This window comes from Anolis sagrei, chromosome 4 (assembly GCF_037176765.1).
Source record: "Anolis sagrei isolate rAnoSag1 chromosome 4, rAnoSag1.mat, whole genome shotgun sequence".
NCBI classification, from domain to species: Eukaryota; Metazoa; Chordata; class Lepidosauria; order Squamata; family Dactyloidae; genus Anolis; species Anolis sagrei.
In genome coordinates, this window is record NC_090024.1 from 145,441,013 (window position 1) to 145,460,587 (window position 19,575).

A 19,575-nucleotide genomic window follows, 5' to 3' on the forward strand; every position below is an offset into this window, starting at 1 on the left:
TTCAAAGGGTTTAAGAATTATGGATTGCTTGTTGTCTGTAAGATACTCATACTACAATTTATTTGGACTGCTTTATTCTTTGATGTGTGAATGAATCTGCACAAATACTGTTTCAGATATCATTGCAGTGATATCACAAAGAGATATACCAAATTCTCAGTTATGCCACCCTATATGATATAGTAATATCTTCCTGACTATTACACGTAGCAGTCTTTGTACAGCGCAAGAGACTTTTCTTGGCATCTAGAAACATGACGGCAAGTTCTGAAAAACAGAGAGATTTGAAATTAGGAAATATTTCAGGAGTGTATGGCATCTGAATACAGCAGCACCTACTATTCCAAGCCAGCAATGTGGTTAAAATTAGATCTGGCATTGCATTTCAGTCTGCCCTACTCGGTGCGCGGTTTGTAAATGACTTCAGCACGGCAGGCGAGATTCATGACAGCTTCCAGTTGTTGCGTCAAAACCGATGAGACACGCAAAACCAAGCAATAAGGACAATGATTTAGGTAAGATCCTATCTTGTTCCTATCTTCACAAAGGATATGTTAATCTGTATGTTCCTATCTTCACAAAAGATATGTTAATCTGTTGATTGAGTTTTGTGTTGCTTTGAACTAAACACTTTATGTGTCTGGCGGTTCATGATCAATGTTTTGTCAAGCAATTGTAAGAAAGGCAAATGAGGCTCCAGTGTGAGAATTTGGAAAATGATTGTTGCTCTTTTTACTTTAGATATTTCCTGCTGAAGGACATTTTAAGTACAGGGATCTCCTGTCTGCAGTGGTAACGGAGACGAAATGATCTAGATGTCGAATCAGAATGCAGACGAGCCATGACAGAAACGACAGTTTGCGTTGGCTTGTTTACATCCGTCAAAGCACTTTGGGAAGTCAGGATCCAGAAGATAAATGAACAGCTTCAAAAAGAAAAGGAGGTTCAACAAAGGGTTGCAGGGAGGTAGGTACTCATTCGAACTTGGGGATTGTAGGAGCAGGAGAGTAAGAAGAAAGGTGCTTTTGATCTCATTTTGATCAGATTCCATCGGTGATCTGGAAGGATGTTGGTGCCGAAGGAAGGAAGCAAAGGGGAAGTTATTTTACAGCACATGGGTGCACATCAGTGGTCTAGGATTCCTTCAGGACTTTAACATGTATGCAGTCACTCCTCTAAGTTTGCAGTTTTGACATTTGAGGATTTGATTATTCATGAATTTGATTTATTCGTATTTACCCTATTTATACCCCGCCTTTCCCTACCCCGAAGGGGACTCAAGGTGGGCTTACACAGAGGCAATTATTCAGTGCCTTAAAACACATACAACTCCAAAATATTAAAATTAAAAGTAATACATATTAAACATTTAAAAACATTGCATTCCATATTTAAATCATGCCATCTATAATTGTAGTCCAAGCCATTCCATAGTCCAAATCTGTTATTGCACTGCAATATTCTCTGAAATCCTGATCCCACATCCGAGTTCTAACTTTTCTTCTGAAGCCTAAAATGTCTAAAATGTTAACATTTAAAATGTTCTCTCTAGGAATATCTATGTCTTCTAGTGTGGCTGTATGGTAAACTCTTCTAGTCATGCAGGAGACAATAGAAATTGTTAGAGACAACGCCTTTCTAGGAATCTATGTGATTTGATATTCAGCTTCCAGCAGAAGTTGATCATAGAATTGCGCCGGAAGACTAGAAATTCCTAGAGAGGTGTGTTCTCAAATAAAAATAAATAGCAATGTAGTTATTTGTAGATTTTTCACTTTCATGGCAGTCCTGTTACTGTAACCCTAGCAAATTTGAAAGGCTGACTGTACTGATTTATTCACAAACAAGTATCTTTGCCTGATCTGTGCCAAAACATGTGGCTTAAGACATTTTGGAATCTAAAGTTGGAAATCTTGGGCAGCAAGGAAGAGTTATATGAAAAGTATGCAACTTTTCTACCGTAGGTTGACTGTTGCTTGGGAAGAGAGGGCTAGCTTTGCCAAACTGAAACAAAAAGTCATCACTGAAAATGGAAGGGCTGTTTTAAGAATTGAACAAGAAGAATGGAAGGTAATGTCCATGTGACACTACTAATAACAGATCCCAATGGTTATTATAGTTTTTGGTGCTTTGCCCATTTTGTTTAATTATTCTATGCAAGAGTCAAGTGTCTGCATGCTGGAGTTTTATTTGCTTGATGGTCCATTTTTTCATAGAGTGTATTATACAGCGTCAGACATTTGTGTGTAAAATTATGTATATGCACTATGTAGATTGTGTAGAATAATATACTGTTAAGTTTTTTTTGTGTTGTCCTTGTTAGAATATTAAATGTCATTATATTGATCTTCTGTGTTGTTAAAATATTAAATGTATTTGCATTTTTAGTCAAACTTGATTGATCTGATATACTCAGCGATTCACCCACTCCCTCCTTTTATCTCTTACCAATCTAGACACTACCTTCTTGTTTGCTGAAACTGAACCACCTCCAGGAATGGCAACTTCACAGAGTTAGTTTGGTAAAAATCCCTCAGTTTATTGGCCGCTTTCAAAATCTCCTTGTTCTAGATCTCTCTCGAAATTCCATCACAGACATTCCCAGGGAGATCGGTGAGTTGAAAGATATTTTTGTTGTTGTGACCTCTCACTTTCTGTTTTAATGCAGCAGGTTTGACTGAGTCTCGGGATTAGGTTCTTGGTAGGATTTCAAAAATAAAATAAAATTTCACTCCTGAAGAATGTGGGTTCGAAAGATGTTGGGATTCTTTATGTTTTAATAAAAATGGCTGCGATTCTACATCAGGAAACACACATCTGGCACAAAGCATTCCTGAGAATAACTCCAGGCATGTATGGTTTTAATAAAACCAATACTATTAAAACATATTAGGTCCTTAAAGTGCCATAAGGTCTTCCAGTGTTTTGGGAGAAAATAAAAATAAAAATTGAACCCAGTCTATAAAAGCTAGACCCTAATCCTCTTTATTTTCTTTTAATATCTACCTCTAACACAGCGTTTCTCAACCTGGGGGTCGGGATCCCTAGGGGCCTCACAAGAGGGTTTCAGAGGGGTCGCCAGAGACCATCAGAAAACATATATTTCTGATAGACTTAGGAACCTCTTTGGCAGAGAAGGCTGAAGATGTCTCCGGCTGTCCTTCTCTTCCTTTTTGGAAACAGATGGCGGATCCTCCCACCAAAAGCCCTCCTCCACTCTCAGCCAAGGGGAGGGCTGTTTCTGAGACTTCAAGCGAGGAAGAGAGAGCGTGCTCAGTGCATGGCGGCATGGTGCAAATGTGTGTGAGGGAGAGCATGTGAGGCTGGAGGGAGGCTCACGCCAGTGAGTCCCTTCAAGGTGTGGGGGTTCTGTGTGGGAAGTTTAGCCCAATTTTATTATTGGTGAGGTTCAGAGTGCTCTTTGATTGTAGGTGAACTACAAATCCCAGCAACTACAACTTCCAAATGTCAAGGTCTATTTTTTGCAAACTCCACCAGTGTTTTTTAGTATTCATGCCAAGTTTGGATTAGGGTTAGACTACATCTCTGGATGTAGGTGAACTACAACTCAAAAATGCAAGGTCAATGCCCACCAAACCCTTCCAGTATTTTCTGTTATTTATGCAAGTTCTGTGTGCCAAGTTTGGTTCAATTCCATTGTTTGTGGGGTTCACAATGCTCTTTGATTGTAGGTTAACCATACATCCCAGCAACTCCAATTCTTAAATAACAAAATCAACCCACCCCCCAACCCCATCAGTATTCAAATTTGGGCATATCAGTATTTGTGCCAAATTTGGTCCAGTGAATGAAAATACATCCTTCATATCAGATATTTACATTAGCATAATTACAGTTATGAAGTAGCAAGAAAATAATTTTATTGTTGAGGAACTGTATTAAGGGGTTGCGGCATTAGGAAGGTTGAGAAACACTGCTCTAACAGGTTGCTGTTTGCTGAAAAACAGCACTGTTTGCAAATAGCTATTAGTTCCTTTTTTATAACATTGGTTTTGTTTGTCATTTCTGCAGGTCAGTTGACAAATCTCCAAGAGCTGAACCTCAGTTATAATAAAATTAAATCCATTCCTAAAGAACTAAGCAACTGCGTCAGCTTAGAAAGGCTGGAACTGGCTGTGAACAGAGACATTTCGGACCTTCCCCATCAGGTCTGGTGCAAATATTTTCTCCCAGTTACGCCCAGGGCCAGGTAGTGCTGCCAAGTTCTTTTTCAACATTCATAAAAATAGCATCTCGTTCTTCCTCTTCATTACAATCCAAGCTTTTGGTCTCACGAAAGATTGTTTATGGGGCTGTATTATTGCTCAGATACTTTCTTCTTTTCCTTAGCTCAGTGATATGAAGAAACTCTATCACCTAGATCTCAGCATGAACCAATTTACCACGTTCCCTTCAGTCATCCTGGTGATGCCCAACTTGGAATGGTTAGACATGGGAAGCAACAAACTGAAAGAAATCCCTGACAACATTGACAGGTAAATATATATCTGGAAGAAAAATCCATCTTCGTTACTTAAGTCTAAAAATATTTAATAGCAATGGTAAGTTATTGAAATAAAATGTCTTCTTACCTAGAATTAAATATACTGCTGTATAGGCAAACAACATTGTACCGTATAACAGAACAGATGCAAATAGTTTGAATTGTGAGCTTCAAGTTGTTAAGCAGATAAACTTTAAACTATCGTATATCACGGTATAATAGTTGCCACAGCACAATCGTCATACCCCTTTTTCTGGCTCTAGAAATGACTTCCAGTCTTTCTTTGCGTAATCAACACATGTAACACGACTAGGACGGTGTATTTAAATGGTGTATTTTAATATTTTGATAAATGTTTTTTAATGTTTATGTATTGTATGTGAATTTGTGACCTGGCATTGAATATTTGCCATGTATATGCTGTGCTCTGCCCTGAGTCCCCTTTGGGGTGAGGGCAGAATATAAATGTTATAAATAAATAAATAAATAAATAAATAAATAAATAAATAAAACAGCCATTTGGGGCCCAGATTCTCCCTCCTTCCTTTCTTCAAATCAAGACAGTTTTTTAAAACCCCAGAAACTACTACTACTACTATTACTACTACTATTACTACTTTCTTGGAGGTAAGACTTTTTTTTTAAAAAAAAACAACAACCTAGGAATGAGAATTCATGGCAGTTTTTTTTATCAAGTAATAGTCGCACCATTTTTTGTCAAAAAAGGATTTAAAAGTGTGACTATTATGTGATGAAATACAGTATCCTTTATTGATCTATAGACTTTTTCTGAATGTCTACAATTCCGCATGGCTCAGCACAATAGCTCCATATTCACAACTATGCAGTGCTGAGCCATTTACCACTAACTCAATTTACTATAGAGCTGTTGCCAGTCCTTTCCCTGGCAATTTGTGACTGGTGAAAAATGAAGGGAATCACAGAAACATCTGGCTATATCTCTATAAGAAATGCAATTTCATAATCTACTGAGGACTCCTGGGTTCCATATGAATTACTCAGAAGTGGATATGCATATTATGCTCACATTCTTGTATCATTGTGGCAACACAAAGGAATTCCATATCTGAAGAAGCTGCAGCAATTATAGCTACATAGCCACTCAAGTGATTTCCATCATAATGAACACATCTGTTTTGAGTTTACAGAGCTGAAAACCTACATACTTTGTGGCTGCAGAGGAATGAAATAACTCATTTACCAGAATCCATTCGAAACCTACAGAACTTGAGCACCTTGGTTCTCACCAGCAACAAACTCCAAGATATTCCTGTTTGCATGAAGGACATGCCAAACCTGCGGTGAGAGTAAAGCCATTGCTTCATCTGGCATGCCTATGCTTTTAAATGCACTTTCAAGTGGTTGCTGCTTCCATTCATGTCTGCTCTAGACGCTCAATGACTGCAAGGGCCATTCCTGCTACTTATGGGCATGTCTTGTTCAGAGGAACGCTTCAGATGGGATACAGAAAGTTGGATTATATATAACAATGGAAAAGCATAGCTTTAAAAGCTAACTTTTTTTTAAAGGAGCATCAATTACAAGACATATTTTGGATGTAATGCTAGATCATAGCTACTTTAAAATAAAAACATGTTTTCCTTGAGCCCATGTGAGCCCACAACTCAAACAAACTTAACACGAAATGTTAATTTAGTAACACAAAGTTAACTGTGTTGGAAATGCTCAATCGTAATTTAAAAGAATAAAGCATATGGTGCTAATTTTTTCAAATTGAGAATCTGATTATTAGACCTGAAAGTGCCTCGCATTTTTTATTTTTCCCCTTTAATATCTGTATCCAGATTTGTCAACTTCAGAGACAATCCCCTAAAGCTGGAAGTAAAACTTCCCCCTTGTGAGAACGAAGAGGAGGAGGAAGAACGAGAATTGTACGGAATTCAGTTCATGCATGCTTACATTCAGGAGTCGCTCGGCATAAAAGGTATCTCTTTTTACAATTAATTTTTTTTTTCGTGTCAGGAGTGACTTGAGAAACTCCAAGTCGCTGCTAGTGAGAGAATTGGCTATCTGGGTTGCTGTAGGTTTTTCGGGCCATCTGTAAGGATGTTGCCCAGGGGATGCCTGAATGTTTTGATGTTTTACCATCCTTGTAGGAGGCTTCTTTCATGTCCCCACATGGGGAGCCGGAGCTGAGAGGAAGCTCATCCGCCCTCTCCCTGGATTCGAACCTCTGACCTGTCGGTTTTCAATCCTGCTGACACAAGGGTTTAATAAGGGTTGAAACCCAGTCTCAATTCAGACAAGAAAATTATCTTCTTTTGAAACAATGCAGTCTTCTAACCCTTTCCATTCCAATCTCCTTCCTCAGAGAGGAATTGCATAGTGAAAACTAAGACATTTCTCTCTGAGATATGAAAGATCATTTTAGGACAGTTAGGGGAAAATAGTTGCCATGTGTTCAGTTTTCTTCTCCTCCTTAAAAGGTCTTTGATCTGAGAGCACCTAACAATACAAATAAGTCCCTTCTTCAACCCATCATTCTTCTGCTACAGATCTTGATCATAGCCATTCCTGGCTAGTGGAGAATGGGCGGAAATGCAGATAATCCCTCAGGTATTTTTCTATTGCTGAAAGAACCATGACAGGTATCCTTCAGGGCCTCTTAGGAGTTCTCCAGAGGTCACAAAAGATGTCATGACTCTGCATCCAACTATAGCAGTGGTTCCCAACCTTTGGGCCTCCAGGTGTTCTGGACTTCAGCTCCCACAATTCCTAAGAACTGGTAAGCTGGCTGGGATTCTGGGAGCTAAAGTCCAAAACACCTGGAGGCTCAAAGGTTGAGAACCACTGAAGTATAGTAAGACAGCTGGATGCTTCCTTATCACTTCACCTACTCTTCAGCAGCCAGGAAACTGTGATATTGAAGAATCTGAAGCAGAGGGAAGGGGGATGGCTGGGATGGGATTTGTGAGTTGTGATTGTGTAAGTTGGATTTGTGACATCATGTCAGGATGCTAGACCACATTTGCTAAACAAAACAGTGACCCAAGCCAGCCTTAAGTAACCTGGTGTCCTTCAGGGGCAGTCCCCTCCCTGTCTCACAAAGGTAGATGTGCAACGTCCTGCTCAGCGCCTGTACAGGCTGGATTCCAGCTGTTGATGGGCTCGAATTTCTACTCTCTTGCTTTAACATTTCATTGATCACATCTGTATTTCAATGAAAGTCTTATTTGAAAGAATATGAGTATTTTGAAAAAGGTTATGTCTTACATTGCTTGGCTTTTCTGGCCAAAGTTACCAAAGGAAGCTTGAAAACTACTCTTCCTGTATCTCTGATTGTGGTAGTTCTAGGGAAATAGTTTTGCAACTGTTTTTGTTTTTTTCCATTGAAAAAGTCACATGACGGAGAGGAACCAGGATTCTAGTGTTCCCCAGTTAAAGTCACCTTGCTCCATGATAGGAAAAAAGGATAAACAATCCCTGTATGTTTTAGCCACAATATTGATTGAGTCTCCTGCAGTATCTTAACTGTGCATTAACTGAAATATGTGATTTGTCTCATAGTTATCAAACAAAAAACAAAGCAGAGGACAATCTTCAATAGAAGTGTTTTAATTCTACACAGAAGTAGAGTTCAAAAGTAGTTAAAATAATGTACAAAAAGGCTTACAAAACAAGTTAGATATAATAAATAAATGACCATTATTTTAAAATATAAGTTTCTTTGCATGTGTATTTGTCCCTTTGTTTTTTTCCTCTTTTTCAGATATGGAAAGTGATATTGGAATTGGTTCTAATGGTGCTGCTGATGCTGCTAACAAGTGAAAAAATATTCTGTGCCAATTTGGGTTTTTGCTGCTATTGGAAGGCAGCTTTTATAGTTCTCCCAAGCAAAGAAGGACTGAGTGACAGCTATATTTTCGTTAACTAAAATATCAAGTTGTTTATGAGGAATAAGCAAGTGTTTTCATCTTCTGTCACCAGAGGAGATTATAAAAATAATTTGGTAAACAAAATACTGGATCTTAGGCTTTCAGAGCCATTTGGTTCTATTGCTACATTACTGTATGTGTCAAATAGTAAACAACAGGATTTTCCCCACTTTCAAGCAGATGAGGTGGGCAATTCAGATTGACATGGCACAGCTGTCAAAAGGACATTTTCTAAGGAAACACTGAGGTCTGTATAGTTCTGCAAGACAGCTTCATAACCTCTCTGCCGTAAATATTCAATCCGACCATGATCGATCAACAGTTTGCAACGGCGGCCTATCTGTTTCCGCTCTTCAGCAGTTAATAGCCTAAAACCAAAAGGGGAGAAAAGTGCATTTTAGGTCATAATAATACTAACATTGTTAAGGATCAGAACAGAACATTGGAATTACTTGGGATGCTATACAGAACTGAAATTAGCAAGGCAATTTTTGTACATCCTATATTTGTATGAATTATAGTGTACTTTAAAACCTTTAACCATATTTCGGCACATAATAGTCACATTTTGGATGGCAATATTTGTATTTTTATGTTCCTCATAGAATAGTTGCAGAGCCGTTTGGGGCTATTCCCCCTTCCTTCCTCAACAAGGCACTTTAAAAAACCTGAAATGGGGGTCTCTGGAACCTGGATCTTCCCTCTTCCCTCCAAAGAACTCAATTTCCAGGTTTTGTAAACTGCCTTAACTTTGGAGAAGGAATTGATCTTTCCTCCTCCTTTCTTTGAGGCAAGGTAGTTTAAACAAACCAAAAAAGGAGCTGTTTGAAGCTGGATCATAACGTAAGGCAGTTTATTTTATTTTTAAAATCAGAAACCAGAGAATCAAAGGCAGATTTTTTCATCATGTAATAGTTGCACCAATTTAAAAAGGGATAAAAAGTTTTAACTATTATACAATGAAATACAGTAGTTTTCATTAAATTACATAATACATTTTGTCACAAAAATCATCTAACCAACATATCTGAAAGATGCTGGGGTCCACATCTACCCGATCAACACTTCTGTAACTCTCACTTTTTCAACAGATTTAAAATAGCAAATGCATGTAGTTGACAGTGACAACATACGGGTTTGTCCTGAAAATGACCACCTACCCTTGAAGGCTATCCCAATTGCTGTCAGCACCATTGTCATCATCTTCATGTTCTTCTGCTTCATTGCTTTGCTCCTCATTCTTTCCATCGGTTGCAGTGTCTTTCCTCGCAGTCTCTCTCAAGCCACACGTTGCCCAGCTTGCCATTCTTCTAAAATAATTGAATTCCGCTGCCCCAAGTCCTGCAGCGGTAAAAAACTCCTGGCCAACATAATGCTTCCAATCACACCTGTGATGGCAACACAGCGCAATGACAATTCCAGCCACGGGACTCCAGTTTTCACTCACAGAATTGGTACAGGTTTCATCAGGGCAAAAAGATGTTTCACTGGTTTCATCAGTCTTCAAGCGTTTTGGTGCAGGATCTTCCTCTTTGTCATCACAGTGTTTTGCATAGGTTTCAACTAAACATCTCAGTGCAAGGTCTGTGAATACATATGCATTGCTTAAACTGTGTGTTTAGAATTTTATGTTTGGATCTTATTTACATCTCACTGAATTCACATAAACGACACGTGTCAAATTCAAGGCCTGGGGGCAAAATTACACCCACCATGTCATTTAATGTGGCCCTCCAGATGCTGGACTACAACTCCTATATTCATTATCATTAGACATCATGACTAGAGGTGATGGGAGCTGTGATACAATAACGTTTGGAAGGAGTGCAGTTTGTTCTGTTGAGTCAAGATGATACTGTTTGAAGTGAGATACAAGGCCTGTGGATATGATGTCCAACATTAAAATGTCCTTTAACCGTTCCTCAGAGTCACAAGTATTACTGGGTTACAATTCCCATGATCTCAGTCTGCATGGCGGATAATCAAAAGTAATGAGCGTTGTCATTCAGTAACATCCAGGGACCCATATAGGGTAAAAAACAAAGCGCCAACCACTATATTAAAAACTAGTTGGCCCCTGTATCCACAGATTCTCTGTCAGATTCTCTGCATCCACAGATTCTCGGACCATTGAAGGTAAACATGAGGTTGATGTAGCCCTTGATGAAAATGAATTTGACACTCCTGATATAAACCCTTTGTTCATTAATGTATGTACCACACAGTATAGAAAAGCTATTATTTATATTACCAAATAATCTGTACAGTTAATTGATTTACCCCAAAATAAAATTTAAACAGGGCTGAGCTTAATATATATGTATGAAGCCACTTGCTAAGTCTTGTTAACTTGTTTCCTCACATTATTTGAATTACCTTTTATATTGCAATTTGTGTGTTCTTAAATTAAACTATAATAAAAGATGTCACAGGATGCTAAATAGCTGGTTTTTTATTTGCTAAAAAGAAAAATCTGTGGATGCAGGCAATATAGGAAGACCACACAGAAGTATATTGCATGCATACTTATACTTTTACTTTGCTTACAGCTTGTACATATGTGTTCCAAATCACACCTGCCAACATTTCTGCAATGAACAAATACAGTAATGTTGTTCTAAAATTGTGTGCCATGTATTTCTGTGCTCCCACCCTCTGATTTTAGGTAAGCCCTGAAGAAGGCTTTAAGAACTTCCTACAGATTTGTCAACTTTTTATGAAATAAATAACAATTCTATTAACATCCTGAGATATGTCTCTTATCAGCTATAGCTAGTATTGTTAATGGTGAAAGATAACTGAAACTACATTCCAGCAAATCTGGAGAACCACGTATGAAATGCACTTTTCTATATACCAAGAAAGGGCATTGAAATATAGATGCACTAAACTGTGTGATCTTTGGCAATTGTATTATTTTATGCAAAACTAATTTCTTAAAATTATTGCTCCGTTTCTGCTCTCTGCCATTGGGCTTTCTAACTCCCAACTGGTTTAGTTAATAGTCAGAAATTATGAGAATAGTCATTTTAAAACATCTGAAGAGCACAAATTCCTGTGATGCACCTCTACCTGTTGCAGCACCACACACGTGTTTTCCAATTCCTATGACAGGGAGCTTTCCTTTTGCAAGAACAGGAACCTTATCTAAAAGGCAAAAAAGAAGAAGCCAAGTCAGAATTAGTACACCGAGTCAGTACCTTTCTGGATTATATAGGTACCCATATACAACAAGCAGTCAAGACAAATCCTGACATTATATACAAATGACACATCACATATAATTTCAAGCTATTTCCCATAAAATTTATTTTTCGACTACATCTCCATGAATCTGGAAAAGAACGTGCTCTTTTCCAGCAGACTCTGGGACACATACCAGCAGGTCAAGAAAACAAGAGACCACTTTCAGTTCAGTACGAACAAAATGTATCAACACCATCAACACACTTTCTTTGTCAAATGTGTCCAAACTGCATAACTGAGTACAGTGCCTTCATTTTCATATTGTTTGTGCAATAAATTACATCTATCCACATGTAAATATTTTTAATTGCAAAAACATATACAGATGAACAGTACACAGGACTGAAGAGATTTACTAGATGTACTGTCTGCAAACATATTCAAATTAAATTATCCATGCGAAATCAAATCATACTATTTAATTGATTCCTGACCTGGTTTGAGTGATAAGGTTTCAAAAATTCAGCCAGAGGCCATTGGAAGTATCTAATCTTCCAGTTACAGAGAAGTACTGATATACGTCACTGCATCATTTAAGATTGATTTGTTTATTGGAGCTAAATTAAGGAGAGTAGACACAATTTTTGACTTAAAATAAGCATTTTTTTGCTTTTGATGGCAGAATTCCCTACCCTGTCCTGACAGATTTTTGATCTCAAGCTATATTTTCTACAATTGCATTGAGGTTAACAGATCCTGGCAGAAAATTTGTTCTCAGGTGTTTGCAGCCTTCTGTACTATCTTTCAGAGAGTTCATTAAGGCACTTTTAATTAGAGCTTTTGGAAATGAATAAACGACTTACTTAAGCACAAGTGCTGTATGTCAACTTGAAGCCTTTCAAAACTATTTCTGCTGTGCTTCCCATCTACCTGTGTAAAAAGATATATTATTATAAAAGTAAGTAAAACTACTAAGGTACTCAGCATGTTGAAATTATAGTATAAATCTAAAAACAAACTACTCAACAATGGAAGTTACATTATTATTGTGACTATGTTTTTGCAAGGTTTAAAATGGAATGGTATTTATATTTTTAGCTTTTCAAACTGCATTACTTAAAAAATAGGGGGGGGGGGAAATAAAAGCTGGCAATGATGTCCCACCTTGAACCTTGTAGCTGCCCTTTCAACAAGAAGAAAATGGACATCTTTAGTGTCCTGTAAAGCTATATCCACCCAGTGGGACAGCTTTCCTCGACCGGCTCCAAATTCGACAAAACAGTTTCCTGGTCGAAGTAATTCCAGTCTTTCCATGTTGCCTAATATAGAGGCCTAAAGAGGTAAAAATATTATGTATGAATGTATTCTCAGCAATATATCCTACAATCAGCAGCACTTGCCAGAAAACCTATTAAATGGTTTATCTTTCTTTCTTTACATGTGATTTAATGATAGCAAAAAATAACTTTTTGTGATTCATACTTTATGACTTCTTCTTCTTGTTTTAAGCACTCTACTATAGATATCATAGATGCACCTTAGTTAACTGAAATGATTAACAGTCAGATAGCAGTAAACTGTGACCATACAGGATTTTCTTTTACATCTCTTGTTAGAATGTATTCCATTGATTTATTTCATATCAAATGTCAGAACAAATGTGAACAAAAGCTCTGTTATGCACCAACATAAGATTTGGGGTTCAGGGAAGGCCATACATTCAGGGACATTTCTGAAAATTTCTAGTAATCTTTTAATTGACACTATCAAGTATAATCTGTAAAAAGATAAGATTAAAAAAATGGTTGACACAGAATCAACTAAAAAATAATTAGAAAATTGTTTAAAATAGGGCTTAGAGAAATGTACTACCTGTTGCTTCAAATGCTTAGTAGCTGCATCTCCATTTTTGGGGTCACTCAGAGCGCTTTGTAAGGCCTGATGACAGAGGATTTGGTCCTTAATTACATTATTTATACCTGTAAATGAGATGCAGCTATGTTACTGAGTCTCAAATGAGGCTGCTGTTTACTTCATTTTTAGCAAATATATTTTTAAGGCTGAGTTGTCAGTGTCACATCAGACACTTAATCTGGCTTAGGAATTGCTTTAAATAGCTACTGTGGCCTTACATATTTCTAAAATAACCTCTTATAAGACATGTAAATATTTGGGGTGCTGTGCGTTTTCCAACAGACCTCACATCTGAGGATGCCTGCCATAGAAGTGGGTGAAACGTCTGGAGAGAATGCTTCTGAAATATGGCCATACAGCCTGGAAAACTCACAGCAACCCAGTGATTCTGGCCATGAAAGTCTCTAACAACTCATGTAATTATTTGATTTCTACAGTACAACTTAACCTGTAATAACATAATAGCTTGCAGTAACAGCTTTGGTCAATAGGTGGCAAACATCCTTAGCTTTTCCTAGAGATAAAGCTAAGTTCAGTCTTTGAAATATAGGCAGTTTGCCCTGTTTCTCTCTGCAAGGTTCCCATACTATCTATCCCAGAGAAAGATAGACTGGGGCCAGGAGTAAGGATAAATGCTGACTGGGCACCAAGATGAACAAAAAACCACAAGAAAGAAAAAATGAAAGGGAAAGGGGAAAAAAATCATCGGTATGAAGAAAGATGAAGGGGTTTAGATCTTTGCAAAGCTAGATACTTCTGTCACTAAAGAAATAATACCAAACTCACTGGTACTTGCTCTTCTTAGCTTCCTAAGGAGGTCTTCTAACTCTTCTTTAGATAGTGAAGAAATTGGAACTTGCTAGAATATGCACAAAAAGACATATGGAAAAAATTGGCTATTGTTGATATATTAGAAAGTTAGCCCATATACACTAAACAGAACAAGGTTTTTAAAAAAATTATTTCCTGATATTAATGACTGTTGCCATTAGATTGAAACTAGTGATCACATAGTTTTACAAAGAACATATTATAATTTTCCTCTATTAGACAATCTACTTACATAACGAAGGAGAAAAGTAAGTTCAACTTGGTAATAAACCTGGTATAGTGTATTCAGCCCTAATCTACAGGAACAGGGGGGCACAGTACTTTACTTTGTCTTATTGTTTCTCTTATTAAATGACATCTAAACTTATACATATCTCTGCTGATCCAGCATGAAAAAGATAGTAGCAGATGTGAGAAGTTGGTGCAATCATCAGGATTTTCCATGCAATCCTGGTATTTACAGTTAAGAATATCCTAGTTAGAGAGAATGGGGGCTTCATCGAGCCCTTAGGATCCTAAAGTATGCTGCCATGGTAATTAAATTGGTACTGGAGTGCTATTATTTAGTGAGTATGGGCCCTTAAGTATGAAGCCTCAGAGGATTGATAGCATGTTTGTGACTTTTTCTAGAGAAGCAAGACATCATGGTCTATGCTGCATTTGACAAACAAAAACAGCTCAACCAATTTTAGATGTACCAGACTGAAAAAATAGGTTTGTCTTGCTTCAAAATTATGGTAAAACCCAGGAAATATGTTCAGATCTAGACATGAGAGATGATACAAAAAGAATAGGGAAAGTGCAGCCTATGTATTTCATTTATGGACCTCTGATGCCCCAACATCAGTCCTGAAAAGCCTCAAGGGTCTACCATTTTTGTTTTCAAAACTCTTGGGCAAATGCAACCTTCAAAAGCCCACATGTAATTCACAAGATAGCATTTTTACTGCCATATTTTTTTCTCCAAATCACACTGTATAATAATTAACAGGTGCTCTCTTTCTTAACATTTACAAACAGCTTGTATTTAAAACAATTCCTCACCTCTTCTTCTTCAAGCAATTCTGTTGCATTTTTCAGCCCTGCATTAATATCTTGGGCAAAGTAGACCTTTAAGTAAACAATAAAACAAATCAAATTATTTATGCCTATTTATGATTCAACAATGAAGAGGGTTTTTGCAATAGTATATATGGATTCGTAGAGATTTCAATGAAACTATTCAATATAATATTCCACCCTTTCACTGGGGCTTGATCATATCATGGCATAAAGCCACCATAATGGTTGGACTACAGCAATAATTCTCAGTACATATCACATCTGTGAGAAAACAAATCATTAAAAAAGGTAGAGGTTTCCCTTTGACATTAAGTCTTGTTGAGTCCAACCCTGAGGGGTGGTGCTCATCTCTATTTCTAAGCCAAAGAGCCTGCGTTGTCTGTAGACACCTCCAGGTCATGTGGTCAGCATGACTGAATGCAGCACCGTTACATTCCTACAAAAGCTGTACCTATTCATCTACTCACATTTACATGTTTTCAAACTGCTAGGGGCATTGGGGGCTAACCCGCTGTTAGCTCACCCCCTCCCTGGATTACCCTACATCACTGGAGAAAATATACAGTTTAGCTGGTATTGCAACACCTGACATCTGCCGGGAAGTAGCAACTAGTAAAGAAGGGACCGAAACATTGACATCTTTGGCCCATCCTCTGCATGTCAACATCTTAAATCAAGAAACAGCTTTCTAAGATCTACAGAGACACTCACAGGAACACCTCAGCAAGCAAGAGTCCAAAAGTGGCAGGCTAAAACCCAGAACCTCAATCTGTGGCTAATACCGGATGAGAAACTCCCCCAGGGCACACAGAAGGCTGGACGACTAAGAAGGCACTGAATAGACTGCGCTCTGGCACCACGAGATGCAGAGCCAACCTTAAGAAATGGGGCCACAAAATGGAGTCCACGACATGCGAGTGTGGAGGAGAGCAAATCACAGACAAAACATATGGAGAAATAAAATACAGTACCATTCACATATATTGTATATGGATTGGGGGTGCATCTACACCAGGAACGGGCACACCCGGGCCCTCCAGGTGTTTTGGACTTCAACTCCCACAATTCCTAACAGCCTCAGGCCCCTTCCTGTTAGGAATTGTGGGAGTTGAAGTCCTCCAGGGCCAAGTTTGTCCATGCCTGATCTACACTGTAAAACTGATAGTTTGATACCACTTTAATTGTCATGACTCAATTCTATGGCATCCCGGGAGTTTCAGTTTGGTGAGGCACCAACATTCTTGGGCAGAGGATTCAAGACCTTGACAAACTACAACTCCCAGGATTCCATTGCATTGAGTCATGGCATTGATTTTACAGTGTAGGTGGAATACTAGCAGATGAGAGTATCACTGACAAACACACTTTGCTTTTAAAGAACACCTCATTTATTTTTTCATGGAATTCAAGTGCACTCACAGGCTTTGGCTTCTCTCTTGAATTACACTTCTTCAAATGTTTCTGCAGCTGATCTTCATAAACAGTGCTAAATAAAGAAATGGAAAGGAAACTAGTATTGTGATACTAGACATATTCTTTCTCTCTCTCAACGTATAACACACAAACAGCATTAAGTTTCCTTACTGCTTTGGATCCAAAGGGCAGGGAATTCTTTTTCTGCTTTTTTCTTCCTGGTTAAAAGAAAGACATTTCAAACTCAAAAACACTATGACACAGTCTTTGTTCAAATACATGGTTTAAAAACTTAAACAATTAATTCAATAACTTGCTGTGCGTTTCACCCACACCTATGGCAGGCATACTCAGAGGTCTATTGGAAATTAGGCAAGTGAGGTTTACATATTTGTGGAATGTCCGGGGTGGGAGAAAGAACTCGTCTGCTCGAGGCAGGTTGCTGTGAGTTTTCCAGGCTGTATGGCCATGTTCCAGAAGCATTCTCTCCTGACATTTCACCCACATCTATGGCAGGCATCCTCAGAGGTTGAGGGGTCTGTTGGAAACTAGGCCAGTGGGGTTTATTTATCTGTGGATTGTCAGAGTGGGTGAAAGAACTCTTGTCTGCTTGAGGCAAGTGTGAATGTTGCAATTGGCCACCTTGATTAGCATTTAATGGCCTTGCTAGCAAACATCTTCTGACAAAGGATTCCCCCAGGCAGGAAGCACCCAGGCTTTGATGCTGCAACGCCATTCAATGCTAATCAAGGTGGCCAATTGCAACATTCACACTTCCCTCGAGCAGACAAGAGTTCTCTCTCCCACCCTGGACATTCCACAAATACGTAAACCTCACTTGCCTAATTTCCAACAGACTTCTGAGTATGCCTGCCATACATGTGGGTGAAACGTCAGGAGAGAATGCTTCTGGAACATGGCCATACAGCTCGGAAAACTCACAGCAACCCAGTGATTACAGGCACTGAAAGCCTTCGACAACACAATCAATTCCATAATGCTATGGAATCCTATGAATTGAGGCTTCCGCAGTTTTGGGCAGAGGCTAGACAAGACACTGTCAAACTACAACTCCCAGAGTCCTCTAGCATTGAGTTAAAGCGGTATCAAACCGCGTGGACTCTCCAGCTCGGGCGTACCTCGTGGGCGCCGTGCTCCCCACAGAAGCGCCTCCCTTGGGCCGGGACCATCTTGCAGAAGCGCTTTTTCCGCTCCACGAAGAAGGCGCAGCGCCCCGGCGGAGGGGAAAGCGGCAAGGCCTCGGCCGCCGCCATCTTGCGTGGCTGCCCTGCCTCCGCCTCCCGCCGCCTCCTCCAATCCGCCTCCATCCTCCTCCCTTTCTCAGTCCTGGGCGCTGAATTCAACCGAAGGCGAAGGAGGGGAAGGGGCCTCTTGCCCAGAAACGGCCAAAGACCCCCTCCTTCCCCGCTTTCCCCCGTTCAGGCGCATCCTTTCCCTCTCCTTTCTAAAACAACGCTTTGTGGTCCTCGCCCTTGAGCAGCCCTTATCGCAGCTATTCCCAAAGTTTGCTCCTGTCAGTGTTGTGGACTTCAACTCCCAGAAGGCCTTGCTTATTCGGCCAATGGCCAGGAACTCTGGGAGTTGAAGTCTCAAACATAGGCAAGACCTAAGCAGGCCTCTTCAACCTCCCAAGTGTTTTGGACTTAAGTTCCCAGAATGCCTAGGACTTCTGGGAGTTGGAGGCCCAAACTGTTGAGTTGCCAGAGTTTGAGGATGCCTGGCCTGAAGTTTGGGAAAGGCCACACAACCTAAAATTGTTCCCTTGGGTGGCTGAGAGAGTGACACCTTTGCTTTTTCTTTGTTTTGTTTCATGCCCATTCTTAAAACTATTGTGTGTGGAATCACTTTAAGGCTATGTGTATATGTAACAAATGGATTTTGTGTCTAAACTTATCCCATGAGGTTGTCGTACAAATAGTCCTTCTAGCGCAGTGTTTCTCAACCTTCCTAATGCTGCGACCCCTTAATACAGTTCTTCATGTTGTGGTGAACCCAATAATAAAATTATTTTAATTGCTACTTCACAGCTGTAATTTTGCTACTGTTATGAATTGTAATGTAAATATCTGATATGCAGGATGTACTTTAATTACCGGGACCACATTTGGCACAAATATCTGATATATATATATTTTGTCGTGTCAGCAAGTTGCTTGTGGTGTGAGAGAATTGGCCGTCTGCAAGGACGTTGCCCAGGGGACACCCGGATGATTTGATGTTTTTATCATCCTTGTGGGAGGCTTCTCTCATGTCCCCGCATGAGGAGCTGGAGCTGATAGAGGGAGCTCATCCGCCTCTCCTCGGATTCGAACCTATGACCTGTCGGTCTTCAGTCTTGCCGGCACAGAGGTTTAACCCACTGCGCCACTGGGGGCTCCTAATATCCGATATGCCCACATTTGAATACTGGTGGGGTTGGGGGGGTTGATTTTGCTATTTAGGAGTTGTAGTTGCTGGGATTTAAAGTTCACCTACAATCAAAGAGCATTAGGAACTCAACCAATGATGGAATTGAACCAATCTTGGCACACAGAACTCCCATGACCAACAGAAAATACTGGAAGAGTTTGGTGGGCATTGCCCTTGAGTTTGGGAGTTGTAGTTCACCTTCATCCAGAGAGTACTGTGGACTCAAACAATGAAGGATCTCTAGACCAAACTTGTCATTTGGGAGTTGCAGTTGAAGTGTTCAAGCTCTTGGCCTTCCCAGGTAACCTTCAGTTTCCT

General features: G+C 39.3%; 2 protein-coding genes across 2 annotated transcripts; one reads left to right on the forward strand and one right to left on the reverse strand.

Moving 5' to 3' along the window:
• The first annotated feature begins 130 nt into the window (after nucleotides 1-130).
• LRRC39 (leucine rich repeat containing 39) lies at nucleotides 131-10,721 on the forward strand. Its single transcript, XM_067467767.1, has 9 exons — nucleotides 131-515; nucleotides 742-966; nucleotides 1,965-2,070; nucleotides 2,457-2,613; nucleotides 4,033-4,169; nucleotides 4,351-4,496; nucleotides 5,674-5,826; nucleotides 6,331-6,470; nucleotides 8,256-10,721. Exons 2-9 carry the CDS (start codon nucleotides 842-844, stop codon nucleotides 8,312-8,314), a joined length of 1,023 nt encoding a protein of 340 aa, XP_067323868.1. The 5' UTR covers nucleotides 131-515; nucleotides 742-841; the 3' UTR covers nucleotides 8,315-10,721.
• Nucleotides 8,086-18,369, reverse strand: TRMT13 (tRNA methyltransferase 13 homolog). Its single transcript, XM_060774004.2, has 11 exons — nucleotides 17,967-18,369; nucleotides 16,999-17,045; nucleotides 16,834-16,900; nucleotides 15,397-15,462; nucleotides 14,308-14,380; nucleotides 13,480-13,586; nucleotides 12,772-12,939; nucleotides 12,471-12,537; nucleotides 11,494-11,568; nucleotides 9,582-10,005; nucleotides 8,086-8,789 (listed from the first exon to the last, which is right to left on the reverse strand). Exons 1-11 carry the CDS (start codon nucleotides 18,153-18,155, stop codon nucleotides 8,594-8,596), a joined length of 1,479 nt encoding a protein of 492 aa, XP_060629987.2. The 5' UTR covers nucleotides 18,156-18,369; the 3' UTR covers nucleotides 8,086-8,593.
• Between the last annotated feature and the right edge of the window lie 1,206 nt (nucleotides 18,370-19,575).